This window comes from Saccopteryx bilineata, chromosome X (genome assembly GCF_036850765.1).
Source record: "Saccopteryx bilineata isolate mSacBil1 chromosome X, mSacBil1_pri_phased_curated, whole genome shotgun sequence".
Taxonomy (NCBI): Eukaryota; Metazoa; Chordata; class Mammalia; order Chiroptera; family Emballonuridae; genus Saccopteryx; species Saccopteryx bilineata.
In genome coordinates, this window is record NC_089502.1 from 140,864,812 (window position 1) to 140,887,269 (window position 22,458).

General features: G+C 42.1%; 1 protein-coding gene across 6 annotated transcripts in view; it reads left to right on the forward strand.

Annotated features, from left to right (window-relative positions):
• Positions 1-19,056, forward strand: part of MID1 (midline 1) — a 346,779-nt gene extending 327,723 nt beyond the window's left edge. For all 6 annotated transcript variants that reach the window (XM_066249082.1, XM_066249084.1, XM_066249081.1 and 3 more), the window contains exons 7-10: positions 1,701-1,844; positions 8,054-8,215; positions 9,738-9,945; positions 15,106-19,056. In XM_066249082.1, coding sequence (XP_066105179.1) covers positions 1,701-1,844; positions 8,054-8,215; positions 9,738-9,945; positions 15,106-15,454 — 863 coding nt within the window. In that variant the 3' untranslated portion in view covers positions 15,455-19,056. The remainder of the gene's footprint in view (positions 1-1,700; positions 1,845-8,053; positions 8,216-9,737; positions 9,946-15,105) is intronic.
• The last annotated feature ends 3,402 nt before the right edge of the window (positions 19,057-22,458 follow it).

The following is a 22,458-nucleotide window of genomic DNA, read 5'->3' on the forward strand; positions in this document are numbered from 1 at the left end:
CAGTGCCTGCCACGGATAGGTACTCAATAACCAATGGACCAAGCTGTGCTAATTGACTTTATACAGCAGACATAAAAGTCACTTGTTTCATCCGATACTTGTCCTGGATATGTATTCAGGTGGCAAAGTGAAGTATACTAAAATAGTCAGAATTTTACATTTATCATTTTCATAGACTTTTTTCTCTTTTGGGATTTGTTTAGGACTAGCGAATCCTAATCAAAATTTAGAGCATAAAAGAACTCTGCCATAGTGTAAGCAAAGGTTCCTACTATTCTATAGAATGCATATATGTTTCTCCTTTTGATGTTAGCTACTGGTATACAGAGAGTAGGAATAAAGGCCTGGGTTGATTCTCTAAACCAGGGGTTGGCAAACTTTGACTGTAAAGGGCCAGATGGTAAATATTTTCGCCTGTAGAGTACATATGGTCACAACAGCTCAACTCCACTGTTGCACAAAAGCAGCCATAGACCATACATCAATGAATGAGCCTGGCTGTGTTCCAATAAAACTTTATTTACAAAAACAGGCAGTGGGCCAGATTTGGCCCAAAGCCCTAGTTTGCCAACCCCTGATCTAAAATATTATTGCCAGTGCGGAGCACTCCCTGCCTAGTCTTTTTCTTGTTCACAAACTCTTCTCATAAAACCAGTCACTGAAATCAATCCAGTAGAAGTCAATTTAAAATCATTATTTTGGTAGGATTTAGACTTTTCTGCTCTAGAAAGTGTTTAAGACATAAAACAGCAGCCTTCTCCAGTGATAAAGTTAACCAAATGCCAAAGAGTCATGTTTTTCTTTGGGAAGGAAAATATATTTCTTAGATAGGATGGATTGTTAATCTTGTTCTTAATTTCAAATATCACCTATAAATTGAAAAATGAGAAGAAAATAGGGCCACAATAATAATGAAAGAAAAATTTCAAACAGTTATTTGGCTTATTTGTTATGGGATAACAAACTGGTATTTTTCTCTAATTGGATGCAATTTAAAATATAAATATGTATTATGGAATTTGTATACTTGAAACCTATATAATTTTATTAACACTTTTATCCCATAATATTTACTTTTGAATTAACTGAGTTTAATCTACTCTATCAAGTTAGGGTATTCTGCATTCATTTATGTTTAATTAAAATCTTTCAAAATTATGTGGCCTCACAGATGAGAGGTTGGCAAACTTGGGCTCACAGGCCAAATCTAGTCCTCACTTGTGTTTGTAAATAAAGATTTAATGGAACATGGCCATGAATATTTCAGTACAAATGGGCTGCTTTCATGATGCTAAGACAGAGTTAAGTAGTTGCAACAGAGCCCACAAAGCCTAAAACATTTAACCATCTAGCCCTTTACCAAAAAAAAAAAAATGCCATTTCTCCAATGTGGATGAAATTACAAAAATTTAGCTTGTTTACTTTTTGTTTAGTATGTTTTCTTTCATAGAGGAGATTGTTTGCTTAATCTCCTAAGCATGTTTTCAGGATAAACAGAGATAAGTCCATACCAGCAGGTTGAAGTCACACTATGCATTAAAATATCACAAGCCAACCAAATTTTCAGATGGGGTCACCATCTCTAGGATAGTAGTCCTGACGGACCCATTTAGAAAGGTCCGCTTTGCCTGTCACACATCTCTGAAATGTTTCCGAGAGAGGAATGCGTCTCCACTGATGAATATTTTTAATGCCCACAGCTCCTAACCCTCCAACAATTAGAGAAGAGCTCTGCACAGCTTCCTATGACACCATCACCGTTCACTGGACCTCTGATGATGAATTCAGTGTGGTTTCCTACGAGCTCCAGTACACCATATTTACTGGACAAGCCAACGTTGTTAGTGAGTATCACATGCCCTATTGAGTTCTCTGTCTCATGCCTGTTTTATGATAGATTCTATTTCTGTATTTAAAGATTAAGGCATGACAAGGAGGGAAAGAATGCACATTTAGTGACTTGTGTTTCCTGACCAACAAGATGATAGCATGACTTGTCTTGTACTAAACAAGTAAAAACTACTGGCCAGATAGCAATGAAAATTAATCATCTCTAGCAAACCACATAATTGAATCTTACATATTGTTAAGAGATAGAAGCAGGAAACAAAAGAATATATGCAGTATAATTCCATTTATACATTCATAACTTAAAAATCAAACTATTTTGTTTAGCAATACGTTCATACGTGTAGAACTACAAGTAAAAGTCAGGATGATGGTTACCTCTGGCATGGGAGGGAAGTAGGACCATTGGGAAGAAATATATGGGGGTCAACAGCACTTTCTGCTTACATTTTGATTATTTCATGATTATATCATATACTTAATTTTATGTACTTTTCTGAGTATTATTACACAATTAAAGAAAAGATATAATAAAATGAATAGCCAAAACATACCAGATACCTAGTTCTATTTGAAGGAGAGCAGGGTCATCATTTGAAATGTTAGTAATTGGCCATGGCCTGGGAAGAATTTCAGACCTTGCTTGAAACACAGAGAAGCCCCTCTCACTGGGGTCCACAGCCTATTTGATACCGGAGACAATCAATGCTCTCACATAACTGTAGCTGGCCAGAGAGATGATAACAAAGGAGATACTTCTCCCACCCACAGGGTTATTTAAAGTGGCTTGAGTAAATAGCAAAGGACCAGAAGGATTGACACTTCAGGGGAGCAAGTCTGAAACTTCTTTAGCAAAGTAAAAGTCACTTTTCAGCAAAGAAATGTTTTGTACAAATCCATATCAACTTGATGTGCTCGTATTGCATAAACCTATTCTCTCTTATTATTCTACATGGTTCCTTCCTAGCCTCAGTAAATCTGAGGCACATGAGGCTTAAAATAGAAATTTGATTTAGGATTAGTTAAAAGAGAGATGCCGAAAGACCCCACTTCTAAGTGACTGAAACATAAATGACCAACACCAACAAATGGTTCCCCTGTCTTCCTCATATCCCCTCTCCGAGCTTCTCCTCTACTCTCTGCTCTCTAATTGGCCTGGTGTCGCAACGAAAAACTGATGATTGATGCTTCTCATCTCTCTCCGTTCCTGTCTGTCTGTCCCTATCTATCCCTCTCTCTGACTCTCTGTCTCTGTAAAAAAACAACAAAACAAAAAAAAAAGAAAACTTACCAGAGATTGTATCGAACATTCATTTTAAAAAGATGAAATTCATCAGATGCTCAGAAATCCCATGATGATCAGAAAAGGACAGCACGAAGGTCTGAGAAGAGCAGAGAGAAAATGGAGGGATAATTTGTTGCAAAAAGCGAACTGGGGTCAATAAGCTTTTTGTCCCGCTCAAAAAAGAGAGAAGGTTCTCTGAAAACACACAGAGGATTGATAGAAGCAACATCTATCGATGAGTGAATAATGTAATCAGAAAAAGAAATATTTAGAGTCATTTTATGCTTAAAGGTGGCATTTTAGTCCACATAAGGAATGTTATATTTCTCTGAAATTGTTTTTGCTTGATCTAGGAAGAATTATATCAGTTTGCTATTGCTATGTACAAAAATTTCCAAAACTAAGCAGCTTAAAACAACACCTATTTATTATTTCAGTTTCCATAGGTCAGGATTTACATGGGCACAGTTTAACTGGGTCTTCTTCTTAGGGTCCACAAGGCTGAAATCAAAGTGTTAGCTGGGTTGAATTCTCATCACAATATTTATGGAGCTTTTTAACCTTATAAAACAGGGGTAGTCAACCTTTTTATACCTACAGCCCACTTTTGTATCTCTGTTAGTAGGAACATGTTCTAACTGCCCACCAGTTCCATAGTAATGGTGATTCATAAAGTAAGGAAGTAACTCTACTTTGTAAAATTTATAAAGCAGAGTGACAGCAAGTTAAAGCATATAATAATAATTACTTACCAAGTACTTTATGTCGGATTTTCACTAAGTTTGGCAGAATCAATCTTTATAAAACAACTTACTATAGTTAAATCTATCTTTTTATTTATACTTTGGTTGCTCCGCTACCGCCCACCATGAAAGCTGGAATACCCACTAGTGGGCGGTAGGGACCAGGTTGACTACCACTGTTATAAAAGGTTTCCCATTAATTAAATTCATACAGTCTAATGCAAACTTAATGACATTACTTTTTATTTTTATTAATAGACTCATTGTTACAGATGTTAATGGATTTATTAACAAATAGATATGTATTTAATTTTATAATGTTGTCCATATTTATCCAAAACTATTTTTAATTCATAATTTAAAATCTTCTATTAGTGCCTTTCTCCAGCAACCTATTTTTATTCTTAGCAAAAGTCAAAATGCCTGACCAGGCTGTTGCACAGTGGATAGAGCGTCGGACTGGGATGCGGAAGACCCAGGTTCGAGACTCTGAGGTCGCCAGCTTGAGCACAGGCTCATCTGGTTTGAGCAAAAGCTCACCAGCTTGAGCCCAAGGTCGCTGGCTCCAGCAAGGGGTTCCTCGATCTGCTGAAGGCCCACGGTCAAGGCACATATGAGAAAGCAATCAATGAACAACTAAGGTGTTGCAACATGCAACGAAAAACTAATGATTGATGCTTCTCATCTCTCTGTTCCTGTCTGTCTGTCCCTGTCTATCCCTCTCTCTGAATCAATCTCTCTGTCTCTGTTAAAAAAAAAAGTCAAAAGATTCATTTCTTCAAGATTTTATGTCAAAGACGTTATCTGTATTTATTTTAGTTGTTTTGCAAATATTTATGAAAGTTATCACATATATCCTATTTTTATAGAGAAGGTAAAGAATGTTCATATCTGTCCAATCTGTTAAACAAAGGATGTTAGAAGCTGTTATGCACCTCTTCGAAGGGAGTCCATGTTACATAATGTCTTATGGCAAGATGACAGTTGTTATACAAGGCTATGAAATCCCAAATGTAATTATGATCTTGTAATGAGCAGCATTATGTAGGGAAATGCTTCTGACCCATTGTGAATGAGAAAAAAATGTACAAAATTGAAAAACTCAATTAAGTTTCATCACAGACTAATTATCTTCCAAGTTCCATTGTTGTTTTAATACTTCAGGCGGAATTGGAAAAGGTGAATGTTAGAATACCTTGAAAGATGATTGAAAATGAATTTGGAGGAAAGTGAAGTTTCACTCAGTATGGTTAGTGGGTGTTTCATAAAGAGATGACTAAAACCCAGTCAATAGTCCTGACACAGTGGGGTATCGCGGCAGAGAAGTCTGGCCCTTGGCGCTGTATGTCGGAAGTTAAGTCCTGGCGCCAGACCAACACTAGCGACGCAATAACAGTGCACTCCAAGGCACCCCACATGCTCCAGCCCCCAAAAGAAAGTGGTCAATGTTGCTTTCTTGGCATTTTTAATCAACTTCTCAATTATTACCCTGGCAAGTAATAGTTGTTAGTATTCATGAGAGTACATTGTCCCAACGTAAAGCGAGCCAATGAAATTTTACTACTTCATAAACATTTTGTTCTTTTAATATTCAAGGAAAAAATTAGTGACCTCTTAAAGTAATCCAAATAGTCAGGGTCCCTTTTGTTGTTTGGAAAAGGTCCCTGAAACATGACATCTTTGTTGGGTTAAGATGCTGGACTGCAGTGATTCCAGACATCTGCTTTGTAATGTTGCTGAAAGCCGTCCCCTACCACATTAATCCCGGCTCTGGGTTGTACAGTGATGTAAAGTTTATTGAAACATTTTTACATTTGCTTTCTTTGACCACAATAGTCATTTTACTGTAACATATGCAATGAAACAGGAACAGTGTAAGTGCAGTGACACTGATCGGATTTTCATTGATTGTACTGAATGCTGGTATTGTTTTCATCCGTGCCTGAGCGCTGTGGACAAAGGTCTGGGACTATGAAGAGGTTCTCCTCAGCAATAGAGGGACTCATTGTTTTTTGTCTTGTTGCTGTTGTACTCTCATTATGAAATATCTAAAGTCAGTTACAGGCTTGTTGGGGCCCAGAGCTCAGAGTTCAAAATGACCCTTCTTTGCTTGGATCAAAATCTACTATTTGGCTGTGGCACTATCCAGAAATATTGAGTTTATTACAGCTATGTTCAAGGAAAAGGTAAGGTGAGAAATTAGCAAAAGCAATATGTAGTAGGGAGAGTCCCATGTTACTAAACTCTTTGTGATGTTTTTCTGAGTCTTACACAATAATTTGGAGAGAAACAAATTGGGGGCGGGTGAGGGGTGAGCAGAGCCGTCGCAGCTCTGCTGTATCTCCAACCATGAACACACACACAGTCTCTTGGCGTCTCACATTGTTTCCTTCCTTCATGCTGGCTTTGTCAGTCTGGCCATCCTTCTGGCAAAACTGTTCCCAGGAGGAAATGTAAAGAGGTGATAGGAAATTCACAAAGTCAAACACATGTATATGTATTTTAAAGACTCACTGAAGTGTGTCTGAAATTATGTTGCACTCATGATACAAATCATACAAGGGGAATTTTCACAATTGACAAAATACTTGTACGTTCTTCTCAACTGTGAAACTACCATGAGTAATAACAACTCGAAAGTTGGAGAAAGTATTTAGTAGGATTTAAAGACAGAATTCACGGGATGTGAATACCTTGAAATGCTATGTTTGTATTTGTGGGTTCGTATGGATATGCCTATGTGAACCTCTTTCCACAGAAATGTTGTATTAGCCTCTCAGAGGTGAGACCAAAGAAAGATTAAGGGACCGCTTCTTGAGAATATGGTAAGGTATAAGTTGCCTTAAGATCAAAAGAACTAACCCTTTGACTTGCAAATCTACTGAAAGGAAAGGATGGAGAGGTGAGTGTAGAGCCCCTCAGGAAGTGGAGGGGCCAGGCCCTCTACCAAAAACCGGTGAAGGAAATTCACCAGAGTCAGGAAACTTCATGACAGCCCAGTCACCAGGGAGCTGGGAAAGGTTCTATTAGCGTGGAGATTGATGGGTAGAGAGGGGAGAGAGGAGAGTTGGATCCAGTACCAAAGAGATGTTTTCAGCATCAGCCAGCTGCAAAACAAAACGGGCTTCCTTTTTCCTGCACATTCTTCCAAGCATCATAAATTCTCAGCCTGTTCCCCAACCCACATCCTGGAGAAGGCAGCCAGGGTAGCAGCCCCACTCGACTCTGAGAGCAGCCACTCTAGGGACGCAGCTAGTCAAAATCCTTGTGGTGCTCTTCTCAGACCCCCGCCCAGCCCTAAGCTGCCCATTGGTGCTGCTGCTTCAGGGTGCCCTTGGGAACAGGTCTCCTGAATCGGGTAACTACAGCCACACTAATAATGCTGGGTCACAAGCAACTCCAATGTTCTTTTCTGAGCCCCCCTGTCAGCAGTTAGCTTGGAGCTGGCCAGTCCCTTCTGGCCCCCTCCTGCACTAGCTGGACAAAAGCCATTCCCCGTGCCTCTTCCTGTCTGGGTGAGCGGGCTCTTGGGGGAACGTTGTCCCCATGGCAATGGCAAAGGCGCTCTCGAGGCCTTACAGTTCCTACTCTTGCAACTGGCACCTTGACATTTCAGCCCCATCCTATTGGTTAAAGCCAGTCAATGGCCATCTGAAGCCATGTGATAAGGGAACATATTCCATCTCTTTAACGGAGCAACTACCAAGTCACTTAGGCCTGGATCCAGGGCAGGGTGATGAATTAAGAGGCGGAAATGCAGTCTACTACATCTACATTAGTAAAGTCAACTTCTCATACATCACTCAGCCTCTCCTCACCTTCTGTGAGGCTTGGCACTGATGTGATGTAGTGACAGTCACGAGAGTGGGGCCAAGGAATCAGTACATAAGCCATGCTTAAGGGCCCAGGCAGAACCACCTTGGCTGCTCCTATTCGTACTGAACAAAATTTGCAATACAATCATTTCAAGTGGTTTTTCCCTTTAGAGCACCCAATAAGAATATATAGTAAGTATAGGTTGACCAACGAGAGTCAGGACACTGAGCACTTGAGTTTATTGCTTGTCTCCCTAAGAAGTGACAAAGCACTCCACTTGTGGTCCACATGCCCTCAAATTGTGCAAATGTTGCCCCCTGCCTGTGCCAAAGAACTGCACCCCACCCGGTTGGCTTCACAGGTCTGTGTAACTCAGCGGACAGCTGGATGATCGTGCCCAACATCAAGCAGAACCACTACACCGTGCACGGCCTGCAGAGCGGCACCAAGTACATCTTCCTGGTCAAGGCCATCAACCAGGCGGGCAGCCGCAGCAGCGAGCCTGGGAAGCTGAAGACGAACAGTAAGCGCCATAAGCCCCACAGAGCTGTCGTCTCTCTTTTCAGCTGCTTCTGTCCTCCTTTCTGTTCCTTTCCTCTGTCGCAGGCATCGCGGACAGCCAGGGGTGACGAGTGGATGCTACCTCAGCTATCTCTGGGCTCTAAAACTGACTGTCCTTATAAGGACTGTGAGACCATTAACTTCTCTGGGCTTCAGACTTTTGATTTTTAAACTAATCCTGGAGGGGTTCTTGTGAGGATTAGAGTATATATATATATATATATATATATATATATATGTGTGTGTGTGTGTGTGTGTGTGTGTGTGTGTGTGTGTGTGTCTGACATATAGCTGGGGCTCTGTGAATGCCAGGTAATGTTGTTTCTGTTGCAGATTAGCAAATTAATAACTTTTTCTTCAGGAATTCTTTATTTCACTCCAGATATCTGCCTAGGTCTGTGGCTCTCGATCAGGAGTAATTCTGCCCCCTGCCCCCAGGGTGGGACATTGAACAGTGTTTGGAGATACTTTTAGTTTTCACAACTAAGGTGGATGCTACTGGCTTCTAGTACTTTGGGGCCTGGGATGGTGGGAAATGTCCCCCACAGGACAGCCCCGTGACAAGAATGATCTGGTTTATCCACGTGTCTCATGACACTGTCATCTCTCTCCCTATCTCTGCCCACATGTATTTTGTTTTATCCTCTTTTTTCTTTACATCTTTTTGATCTAGAAATATTATGGTATAGAACACGGTATTGCTTTACATAAGACCTCCCATGCAAAAGCAAACTGGAGTGTGTCAGCCAGTGCCAGGCTGTAGGGTTGCCAGCCAGGCAATCAATAGCTGTTCCCCAGGAGGGCCCTCGTTTAACCCAAATCCCTGATTTCAGTAGTCAAATACTTTTATTTTACTCCTGATATACTTATTTAACATACATACTCTTAAATATGAAGCTAATTTCTCCTCTGTGTTTCTGCTGGTAAATCTTTTCAGAGATTAAGTAGGAAAAAATGAATAAATAAATTCCCTGAAGTTAATTCTGTAGACTATATCTTTGAGACATGTCATAGCTACCTTTTTTTTTTTTTTTTTTTTTTTTTTTTGTATTTTTCTGAAGCTGGAAACGGGGAGAGACAGTCAGACAGACTCCCGCATGTGCCCGACCGGGATCCACCTGGCACACCCACCAGGGGCGTCGCTTTGCCGCGACCAGAGCCACTCTAGCACCTGGGGCAGAGGCCAAGGAGCCATCCCCAGCGTCCGGGCCATCGTTGCTCCAATGGAGCCTTGGCTGCTGGAGGGGAAGAGAGAGACAGAGAGGAGGGGGGGTGGAGAAGCAAATGGGCGCTTCTCCTATGTGCCCTGGCCGGGAATCGAACCCGGGTCCCCCGCATGCCAGGCCGACGCTCTACCGCTGAGCCAACCGGCCAGGGCCTGTCATGACTGCTTTTAAAATCTAATTTTGAAAAGATGTTATTGGTCATATTAAATAAACAGTCCTTTTCCTCTTCTTCTCTTTGTTTTGTAAACCTTTTTCTAGGCCAGCCCTTTAAACTGGACCCCAAATCTGCACATCGAAAGCTAAAAGTGTCTCACGATAACTTGACAGTAGAACGTGATGAGTCATCATCCAAGAAGAGTCACACACCTGAACGCTTCACCAGCCAAGGGAGCTATGGCGTAGCTGGAAATGTGTTCATTGACAGTGGCCGGCATTACTGGGAAGTGGTCATAAGTGGAAGCACATGGTAGGCAATTATATCTGTTGTCTTCAGTTATAAAAAGCACATCTCACTCTATCCTTTGTCAGAGCATCAACCCATACCAGGGTCCATTATGAAAAATAATGTGCAGAATACCTTTATCGGTCAGCTGTTGCTACAGTCATGCTACATAACAAACACCCCAAAATTCAGTGGCTTCAAATAATCAGTTATTATTGCTCATGAATGCCCACCTCTTGGGTCAGCTGAGTGAGGTTACCCTGAGCTAGGTTCTGCATTAAGCTTGTAGGCTGCATCTAGGTCTGTTCTGTGCACCTCTTCAGTCTCTTTGCATATGTGGGCTATGTAGACCATGTCCTTCTCAAGGACACATGAGAAGGACATGTCTACAACTTCTTATTGGCTTGTCATGTAGCCAAGCCCAAAGCCAATGGTTCAGGGAAGTATATTCCTCCCGTAGAGGAGAGAACGGAATGAATATTTGCCAAGCAATCATCTAATCTACCATTCAGCCAGTACGAAAAATAACTTGTTTTAAGTGCATCTATTATTTTTATTTATGGCAAGAACTGCAGCTAAGATGATCGAATCCTTGTCCCTGGGGAGAGCTAGTCTGGCAGCAGCGTTCTTTCATGCCTTAAGATGTGGGACCACAGACTGCAGCCCTTGGGCCAAAGCTGGCTGACTGCCTGCTTTTGTAAATTCCGGTTTATGGGAACACAGCCACGCCCATTCTCTTCCAGCTTGTCTGTGGCTGCTGTGGAGCCGCACAGCAAAGTCACGCAGTTAAGACAGAATCCTATGGCCCACAGAGCTGAAACATTAACTCTCTGGCCCTTTACTGAAAAAGTTTGCCAATACCTACTCTAAAACTAATATAGAAATCTAATTTCTGGGCCGTGTATGTTTTGTGACTCTAGACCGCGCCAGAGGGACCGCGGGCTGGGAATCACTGCAGTCTGTTGGATCCCGCCCAGGGGCTCAAGCCCTCAGACTTCTCTAAGCCTAAGGGTGGTGGTCAGGGTGCGGTGCATGCTGGAGTTAGCTTACCTGCCCAGCAAACTCACAAAGCTGACCCTGCCTGTTCCACAGCCACAAAATGCCCACCTTACTCCGGCTGGCTCGCTCACGAATACTCGGCTGCTAGTGCTCAAAAAGGGAGCTCTTTCCTTCTGACTTAGCCAGCCCTCAGCCAGCACAGGTGCTAGTCTAAGCATTTGGCTCATTATCCTAACACCCTACAAAGCTAGATGCTAGTTTCCCATTTTCCAGAGAGCGTGACTGAGGCACCTGCTCAAGGTCACAGGGCTCATGGGTAGCAGAGTTAGGCAGCCTGTAGTCAGAGTGCAGGCTGTGAACCAGCAGGCCAGAAACATTGCCTGTAAAGGGCTGGCGAGCTGATGTCCGCTTCTGCAGGCCAGGTGATTTTTGTCACAGTTACTCAGCTCGTAGTGGAAAAGCAGCCATAGTCCATACATCATCCCTGGATGGGTGTGGTCGTGCACCAATAACACTTTGTGTACAAAAATACGCAGAGGGCCAGACTTGCCCTGCGAGTTGTAGTTTGCTGATCCCTGCTCTTAACCGACATGCTCTTTTTTCACACATTATATTACTCTTTAGGTCTTACAGTGGTGTACTTAATGAGTGGTGGCTTGATCCGTGCTTTAAAAAAATGCATAATCTGAAGAGGATGAGTATTATAACAATGTTATTGTTGAGATAAAGGTGCAAACACACTTTATTTTAAAAAAAAACTTTCAATTCAAATGTATGCAGATAATGTGTGATTAAGTGCCGTCTAGTATTGGTACAAGTCAACTGCTAAGTGAAATCCCAAGCTTGGCGGTCTCATTTCTCCCAACAGTGGTACCCATATTGGCCAACCAAGGAGGTTTTCTTCCGTTGTGACCCTCACAATTCTCTTTGCCCAGAATTTTTCCTGTTCCAACATCCTGCGGGGGGTGGAGAACAAATCCTTGCCGCCCACTTGGCTCTGGTCCAGACTGGCATTTACAGTTTCTCACTACACTGGGGCAAGATAAAAGCCCAAAGGAAAATACAATGAATTTTTGCAGGTGCAAAAAAGCAAACATTTCTAGTTAATTAACGTGCTGTATTAATCTGGGATGGAATCCAGTGTCTAAATAATTACAAGCCCATTAATAATTATTTATGATAAATGATACCTGATCATTATGATCTCATTCCCATTGATGAATGGTGCGGGAAATTCCACCAGACCACTTCAGTTATATAAACACAGATCAGCATTACCTTGAAAACACCCTCCAGATGTCAAAACCAACTCATGGGGGGGGAAATTTTTTTAATTAATTGCCACACTTTGGATTTTTACAAACCTGATTGTGTCAATTTCAGAAAAATTCTCATGTAGAACATAGTTGAACATTTCCTGGGAGGTATTAGTGAGCAAGGGGTGACCCCTACAATCAAATTCCTGTGATGCCTTGATTTACAACAGCTAATGACACATTTTCTCATGAAATATAGTCTTGACTTTAAATTAGCATGCACGTTATGATCCATGCAATGGGGCATGTTAATATTGCTCTGAGAAACATACTTTTTATACATCTTTAATTCTCCGAGTCTCACTGTGGAAGTTATTGGAACATTACCTTTGCCTGCTCCTTTCAAGTGCAGTAGAAATATGTGCATAGTTTTTCAGATTAATGATAAAATAATGGTATTTTCCTTTGCTTAATGGACTATACACGTAATTATTTTAGTACTTTGTAATACTGTTAATGTGCATTTGGTGTTTTATGAAATGGTGTTAACTAAATGTGAGTTCATGCAAAGATTACTGGGCCAGAAGTCAAGGGGAAGGAGTGAGATCCTGGATTTTGCTCCTAATTTTAACCTACTCTGTGTTTTTCCATTTGCTGAATGAAGTCAGTCATACCTGTGGCAGCTACTTCGTAGGGGGGTTCAATTAAGATTCAAATGGGAAATAAATATCAAAGTTCTTTAATAAAAAATAAAAATGGTGTGCAGCAGCAAGAAGAAAACAATACTGCCTGACCTGCGGTGGCACAGTGGATAAAGTGTTGACCTGGAACGCTGAGGTCCCCTGTTTGAAACCCTGGGCTTGCCCGGTCAAGGCACATACGGCAAGCAATCCATAAGTAATTAAAGTGAAGCAACTGTGAGTTGATACCTCTCACTCCACCCCACCTCCCACCTTTCCTCTGTAAAATCAATCAATAAAATCTTTTTTTAAAAAAAAGAAACACTACAGACATATGTGATGCAAATGTAGGTTCCAAATTAGCTGAGAAATGGCGATGGTATCTGCCAGGACATAGAGAATGTCTATAGGGAAAATACAAAGATCACAAAACAAACACCTCTCCATACTGTCTCAGTTAAGGTTCAACAAAACCCGGAAGTCCCCCTAGGCACTGCAAGGGGGAAGGGAAGCAGAGGGAGCCTGGGAAGGGCTGGGGGGCACAGTCTTTGCAGCCGGAGCATGCTGTGGGGGCCGGAAGGCTACCCACAGCCCAAAGGCAAGTGTGCCCAGAGCTTCTATAAACCTTACCTCTGCTGTCTACTGTCTGCAAAAGAGCGTCTCCCCTCTTCCTAGAACTCCTGGGTGTTGTGCAAGGGAGCCACAGCGGCAGAATGTGATCTAGACTGCTACTGGAAAGAGGATCTGGAAAATGCACCCCCAGGATTCTCCCTGCAACATAGGGCAGGATTTCTGTGCAGGACGAGGGGAGGCTGAATTGATGGCCAACAGATTATCAATTCCACGCTCTTTGTTAATTCAACCATGGCATGTTATATTCATTTTTGAACACACCACTCTTAAGGTGTATTTTACACCCAATATATTTTTTAATGTCATTTTATCAGAAAGCAATGAAGTTTTTCTCTCTGCATTGGCTATGGTACCATATGCCACTATCTAGTTAGACTAGTTTCTGCTATAACATATTAAAAAGTTGAAGTCTGCATCATTCACTCTTTATTAAGAACGATGGGTTTTGCTTATCTTTATAACTGAAATACTACAAATGTTATGGAGCCATAGCTCAGTGGGTAAAAAAGAAATTAAGAAGCTTAGAATATTGCAGAAAGAATTCTAACATTTTTTTGAGCAGCAAGAGAACATTTAGAATGACCAGGATATCCATCTGCTATAGAAACGTTTACCTGAAACCCGTGTTCTCTTATGGATCAATGTCACCCTGTTAAATTTAATTTTCTAAATAAAAATTGTAAAATGTGGTAGTTTATAAGTTTATAAGCAGAACGGCTCTTGGCAGTGATGAATGACATACTTTCTGGTGAGGGAAGGCATTAGAGGATGCTGTGTAAGTTTGTGGCCTTTTGAGTCATCCCGGGTTTAAATTCTGAATCTGTTACTTATTAGTAATGTATCATTGGGCAAAAATAACAACAGTTACTGAATGTTCCATGCCAGGCCTTATGCACAGGATTTTATATATATTCTTTACTCCTCAAAATAACCCTCAGAGATGGAGACTGTCACTGTCCCTGTTTTATATAGATGAGAAAACAGGCTGAGTGGTCACGAGGAACTTACCCCCATAAAGAAAATCATTCTCCATGCTTGCCTTCCACAAAGTGCACTTGAAGTTGTGGGCAATGGCAGCCATGGCGTCAGTTGAAAAACTCAATGGCCAAAAGGAAAAGTGTAGGGTAGTGCTGGTCATGTGGCCACAGGCTTTCAAATCGTTCCGCTTACTTAAAAGTAAATTTAAAGTTCAGTTTCTTATTCTTAGCAGCTACAGTTCAAGTGTCCAGTGGCTACTGACTACCATATTGAACAGAAAAGAACATTGAAGTCATTGCAGAAAGTTCTATTGAACAGCACCGGTCTAGAAGATTCATTGTGTGGCTCTTCATAAGGGTAAAAAAAAAAAAAAAAAAAAAAAGGCAGCAAACACAGAGTTCAAGTTCTCTTGTACTGTTAGGGCTGAAACAGGGATGTGGGTCAGTGCATTGGTCTCTTTCTGCCCACTATGTGTTTGGGAGGGGAGATGAGGAACATGCGTCAGGCTCTTGCCAAGTTTTCACTGAGGGAGAATGAACAGGGACAACAGAGAATCATGTCCTCGTGATCCAAGGACCACAGAAAGGATCTCAAGTACATGTGCAACATGCTCATTGTTTTTGCTTTTATTTCTGCAGGTATGCTATTGGCCTTGCTTACAAATCAGCCCCAAAGCACGAGTGGATTGGGAAGAACGCCGCTTCCTGGGCTCTGTGCCGCTGCCACAACAACTGGGTGGTGCGACACAACAGCAAGGAAGTCCCCATCGAGCCAGCCCCCCACCTCCGGCGCGTCGGCATTCTGCTAGACTATGATAATGGCTCCGTCGCTTTCTACGATGCCTTGAACTCCATCCACCTCTACACCTTCGACGTCACGTTCTCGCAGCCAGTGTGTCCCACGTTCACTGTGTGGAATAAATGTCTGACCATTATAACGGGGCTTCCCATCCCAGACCATCTGGACTGCACAGAGCAGCTGCCATGAGGGCAGGGCCACGCGGGGGTGCTTTCTGGGGAATAGAAAGTCTGGCTCCTGGCCACCATTTAGGGGACAGAGAAAGTGCAGGCTTATAGATTGTGATTAAATCTCGCCAAAAAGTATCCAGAAATCCACTAAGATAGATTTCAAAACAGGCGATTCCCTGCCCCCCATTTTTACTGTGTTTCGTCTTTAATAATTTCTTCAAAAATGTTTTGTATTTACAGGAAAAATTATAGTTTATTTATAAAAGAAGCAGAACCGGGATTACAACCCTTTCAGGAATGACTTGGTTTTGCACATTAAGGCCCATATGTTGATCAGCTCTTCGTAACCTTTGTTTCATCATGGTCTCTAACAGTGCATGGCAGAGTTGCAGCTACTTTCAAAATAAAGCCTAGTTTTGAACCTAATAGGGAAGTAAATAGGGTCTGTTACTCTGGTTTTTCTTGAGATGTTTTAACTGTGATGTCAGAAGCTTTAGATCAACTAAAATGGAGAGCAAGAGAGAGAATGGGCAGAATTGGCCACGGAGCTCAGAATCAGCCACGGCTGAATCGCTAATTGCCTCCCAGTGGCTGGAGGGATAATGTGGAAAAGAAGGGTTTGGAAACCTTCGTCCTGATTTTGCCCTGCTCTTCCCAGGATTAAGGGTTCTGGGAGAATGTTAAGAATGAGATTGCAATTGAAAATAGTCACTTTGAATCCTACTGATTATTCAGAAATTCAAGCTGGTTTGTGTTTTATCAGACGTAGGATTCTATTTCATGATATAAATCTATTTCATGCTTCCTTTTAATAGTTTCTTTAAGCCTGTGAAATTTCTTCATTACGTTGAAGAGCTGTCCTATCCCCCACCCACAAAGATTTTTTTTTTTTTTTTGTCACTGGAGCTGAGGAAATAACCATTTTCTGTCACAAATGGCAGTGCCACTGTGCATTGGTTTTGCTCTCCAGGACATCAGCACACGAAACTGACTTCCACTACCATGTCCAAGTAGAAGTCACTTCTAAAACACTTAATATTTATAAGTTGGTAATGACAAGGAACATTGCATAAAGTACTATTCACTAGTATACGTGCCTCAAAAGTTATTATAAACTGACCTTTATTAAACACATCTTGAAAATGTAGAGGTCCCTCTGTATATTCTAGAGTAGTTTGCCATAGTGTTGTAACACACACACACACACACACACAAATTTGCTATTCCCACACTGGAACCTGCCAATAGACCCTGCTAATAGACTATCAGGTGGGATTCTTGGCATACTGGTCTGACGTGTCGGTACAGTCTGTGATGTAAGGCTTTCTCAAGCAGTTCTTGGACCTGGAATCTGGCATTGGCTCTACTTTGATGAAGGGCATGACACCTATAAATTGTTTCATTTGCTAAAATATTTATCTGGGCTACTGGGTTAGCCATTTTGACTGTATGGACTGGTGTATTTAGGCATTGTTTTTAGTAATTTTATCAAATCAACCAATTGTGCCCCTATATTCCCTCCACAGACCCACTGTCTCAGCATCACAGTATGTGAATTCACGTCTGGACTTCACATGTGGCTTCCCAGAGCCTCTGTCTCCACAGGCAGACGCTCTCCCTTTTCTTACCAGATAGAGTCTATATATTTACTATATTATTTATACCCAGATGAATATTTTGATAGCTACTTAGGACAATTTCACACCTAAAAGATGCACACCTCAATGGAAAAAAATGAATCATTCTTTGGAAACTTAATAGGACTTTTTACAAAATAAAAACAATGTGTATTTGCCTTCCCGGAATAAACTGAAAGTGTTGTCTTAGTAATTTTTACATACTGCTTTTGGTAGCTGGATAATGGATATTTTAATGCACTTTGTATATGAACAGGTTTGAAATAAATGGGTCTAAAACTCGTGGTCTCCAGGTACCACTAAATGCTACAGTTTGCCTTATGATGTTAATGTAAGGAGGACAATGTTTCATGAATATAATGTTTTTCAATATAAAGCAACTACTACCCAAATCTTCACTGCAAGTCGTTTGGGTTCAGTTTTGACTATTTTTGTAAGGACAAGGGGTGATGTTATTATTTGTTGTGGAAGTCTCCCTCTTTGCTAACTTAAGAACACTGTGGATAATAGCAGTTACTTTGTGTTGTCATATTTACAAGAAAATATGTATATGGTGAAAGTCCACATTGTTTACCTTCATCACTGTAATGATGTAGAAAAGATTCTGTGTGGATTTTTTTTTTGAAAGTCTAAAAAATATATGCTATATACACTCGCTACAGTACAAGTCTTTCAGTCAATTAGGGTCACAGAATTTTGTTTTTAACCTCCGTGCTTGACGGAAAGCATTGTAATTCAGGGGAGAAAGAGATGGCAGTTTCAATTAATACAACAAAATTGATGCAGTGCTAGCCGAGGCCACCAGGTCTGACATCATGCTCACATGAACAATGCTGTCGCCATCTTGAGATTCTTAATACGTTTTGAACAGAAGGCCTGCATTTTCATTTTGTGCTGGGCCTCACAAGTTACACAGCCAGGCCTTGTAACAGAACTCAGAAACATGGCACCTCTGTCCTTGGTGGATACAAATGAAGAAACCTAGATCCAATGTCAAAGTGACTGGCCGTGTAATTCAAGTAGGAATCTTAATGGATTAAGGTGACAGTGGGCTTGGATGAAGATTTTCTTTCCAGCTTTAAAAGAAAATGACTTCAAGACTGACTGAAAATACTAAGATGTTTTCTGCTGGAGAAGAGTCAAGGGCAGATGATAGAGGCATTTGATTACGGTACTGCTATATTGACCCAAAACTTCCTGAGGAACCAACCCAGCGCCCTCCAGTGAACGTTGAATTCCATTCTGGCTCTGGGCACATATGCATCGCTTGCAGAGACACGCATATCTGCTCAATTACATGTGCTTTTGGTGTTGGGAAGTTGATGATCTATCTTATAAAATGTTAAAGAGAATACAAAGACAATAACGGGAGAGGGAGGTGGTTTTCAAAATAGTGCTTCTCAACAAGGGGAAATTTGTCAATGTCTGGAGTTATTTTTGGTTGTTTGAACTTGGGAGAAGGCGCTATGGGCATCTAATGAATAGAGACCAGGAATGCTGCTCAATACCCTACAATGCACAGCACAGCGCCCTACGACGAGGAATTGTCCGGCTCAAAATATTAGTACTGCAGATGAAAAACTTGTTCTTTGGGGATGTCTTAAAGCAAAACTCTCACAAATATTTTCTACTTTTTCTGTAACTGATTCAATGCCTGATATATCGAAAAGAGAAGAAAAGGAGACACAAAAATATTCACTGCAGTGGACTCCTTCACTTTCAAAAATATTTACAGTCACTACAAAATCCAAAATCTGCAAAGCAATCTAAGCCCATGTAAACGGAAATCCACTGACAAGTGTCATGAAGGTCCGGTTGTAACTTGCTGGGTTTATAAAAGGGAAGTCGGTTCTCAGCGCTACTCCACCCGGACGTACTCAGTCCCTGGTACTCAGTCACACTGCCAAGCCCTCCCTCAGCCCCGACTACTCTCTCCATTGCTGTTGCTTGCTGGATCAAAATAAAATCGTTTGTGTGGTTCCAAGGCCCTCTGTCCCTGCCTATCTGTTGCCTTTTCATCATTTTGTGTTTTCCCATTCATGATTTCCACACAAATATTTATCCAACTCCTGCTGTTCTTTTTGGTCGACCTCGCAACATATAATCTGTTTTCCTTTATGCCTGAAATTTGCTCACGTCTACCGTCCTTCCTCTTTTCATTCAAAATACAGTTATTTTGCAAGACTCAAAATAGTACCCAGGGATTTTAAAAACACAATAAAAGAGAACCTGTAGGGGGATGGAGACCTGCTAGGTGGAGTGGTGGAGGGGAAGACAAGGATGATTAGAGCAGAGGAGTGGGGGTCTTTACGGTGCTGCCTGGAACGGTCTCAGCAGTTGGGCCATAAATCTATCCCCAACTTCCCAGCTCACGGGACTTGCTTCCTCTCACTGGCGATGCAGACCCTTTTGGTCTAAGCGCTGTGCACTGTGGTCATGGGTCTGCAGCATCAGCATCACTGTGAGCTGGTTGGAAACGCCAGTCCTGCAGCTCTAGCCCAGACCTACTGGTCAGAATCTCAGGGGCAGGACCGGCAAACAGAGTTCTAACAAGGCCTCCAAGGAATTCCTTGGAGAATCAAAACTTTTCAGAGCCCTGCTGTATCCAGTCTCATATCCCATATAAAAATGCACTTAGATCCTGAAATGTGTTTTCAAGGCAATGTACTGTAGAAGCAGCATGATGTCATGTGCTGATTCTGAACCAGGCTGAGCATTAAAACCGCCTTGTTCACTATCACTGATTCCTGGACCCCATCCTGAAAGATTGAGGCTGAAGTCGAGAGCGTGGCCCCGCACCCGGTACATTTCTGGAAGTGATTCTAAAGTGCAGCCAGGATTGGCAGCCAACACTATAGTCGCAGGCTCTGCACCTTTTCTGTAAGGGTCAGCTAGTAAGTATTTTAGGGTTTGAAGGCCAGACCGTCTCTGGCAGCTACTCAGCTCCAGCTGGAGAGTGAAAGCTGCTCCAGAGGATAGAACTGAATGAGTGAGGCTGCGTTCCAATTGAGCTTTACAAACAGGCGTGGGGCTGCATCTGGCGCGTGCACGGCCTTGCCAATCCCTGTTAGAGCAGACGTTGTACTGGGCTGGCAGAAAGACGGCCCTCGGAGTGTGCTCTGCCCGCTCACGCCCTGACAACTCTGTCATGTCCCCTCCTGGCTTGGGGCCTCTGAGCTCTCAACTCCTTTTCGACTTTGAATCACATCAATTCTGAAGTCACAGAACTCGTAGAGAATTTGAGTACCTAAGACAGGGCCGCTCAAGGGTTATTAGAAGATTCTCTCATTCAACAGAGTAGGGTGTGCCAGTCCTAATGATTAGCTTTGCCACCTTCCTAATTTTGACTTGAATCAGCCCTTCTCACAAGTGACAGGTGTGTCAAATATATTCTCTTTAATAAGAGTTTTGAAGTACGTTTAATTTGAACTTTGAAACTGAACAGACACTGCTGTAATTAATCACCTTTCAAAGTCACCTTGAGGGGCATGCCATACACTCCAGAGAGTAGCGTACCTTCTTTTTAAAATATAGAAGTAAAATATGTTGAAGCTGCTTATGATTATAGTAGGAGCATAAAAAGGGAGATGTGGAACTTGCCAAACCCTTTTCACAAGAGTGCCATTCTCACTGTACGATGCTCGATCAAGAATGTAAAATAAATGGGCCGAGGACTTGTAGTTGTCCTGCCCTAATATGGAAAGGCATTCGGGTCTCCCTCTGCATCCTTTTTAGCCATGTTCTAAGAGAATTATAAAAAGTGCGATTAAATAGGAAGCACAGCAATTAACAAGCAAATGTGTCATAGCCAAAAACCAATTACCAATTATGGAGAGACAAAAAATGATTTAATGAACACTAGTTCTTTTGCACAGTCTATTTATTCTCAAAGCTCAGGTTTTGATTATGTTCAAAGCTGTTGAGTTTCAGCACAGCATTTCAGATAATAAAGCTCATCTCACACCTTCCCCGACCTTGACTTGCCCTTCAGCGTCTGCCCTCTCACCTCTTTTCTGTCAGGTGCTTCGAAGGGCTGTTCAGAGGTTCTGCTTCTGTGTCCGCACCTCTCGTTGTCCCTCCCCACACTCCATCAGGCATTTGGGGCTTCAGACTCCAACGGTACTCGCCAATGCCAACAAGTGTCCGCATCAGTACACGTTCCCATCAGTGTTTGGCCTTATTTTGACATACAGCAGTTTTTGAGATGTTGACCACTTCAGTTCTTTCCTAATCACTTCTTAGTGTCATCCATGCCATCTCCTCCCTCAGCACTTTGTGCAGCTGCCACCCCCCCCCCCCAAATGAATTTGTACGCCTCTGCTGAGCTCGGCCCCAAACACTGACCTTTGGGATGCCTAGAGAGCACCTCAAATTTGACATGTCCAAAACTGCACTTGCAATCTCTCCCCAGAACCTTGCCTTATCCAACCAGTTTTATGAATCAAAAAACAGAAGTTCACATTTGACGTCCTCTTCAGCCTCCATGTCCAATTGAGCACCAACTCCTCTTGATTTTTCCTCTTAAATATCCTTTGACTGATTGACTCCTCTCCACACCTACACATGAGCTCCAAGTCCGAGCTTTCTCACCTCTGTCCCCTCCGCTGCCATAACCAACTAATCAGAGTTGCACTTAATGTGACTGTCCGTTCAGCCCACATCCCACACAATCCAGGGCAAATAAAATGGGCTCTAGGGTTCCACTGTCAACTTCGGTCTTGGAGAAGGTGCCCTCTGACCTTGATGTCCCACCACCTTGACAGTTCTACCCAATTTGCCAGAAAGCAGGTGCCCTATTCACGACATTATCACAGAGTCCCATCCTCCGCTCTCATTCTGTCTCGGTAGCTGGGTTCTCTGTCCTTGAACTCCCTCTGATACAATCTCCAGCACGTACTCTGAACGTCACAGGTGGCGGCAGCCCTCCCCTTAGAATTTCACCCAATACTTATGCTGCTTTCTTGCACAACTTGGCCTTAAGTCACCAAGTGGGTGCTGCAGCCATGCTTCTGTGTGTGGGTGACTTAGCCGTTTCCTTCCTCACTTCAGTCTGTCCCCATGTCCCCAGATCTGCTGCCCTGCAGCCCCTTTAAACAAAGAAGTCACAACTATGTCCCCAAAGATACAGTGACTCAAGAACAACCCCAAGCTCATCTATCCTAAACTATATTTAATCTACGAGAAACTCACTTTAAATAAGAAAGATATAGATGGATGAAAAGTAACAGGATGACAAAAGATACAGCATGCAATCACTAATCAAAAGAAACCTGGAGTGGCTGTATTAACAGCTGACAAAGTAGACATCCAGACAATGAACATATCCTGAGAGTCAGTTCACTTAATAAATAAAGTATAATTCCCCCCTATTCCCGTCTGCTTTCAG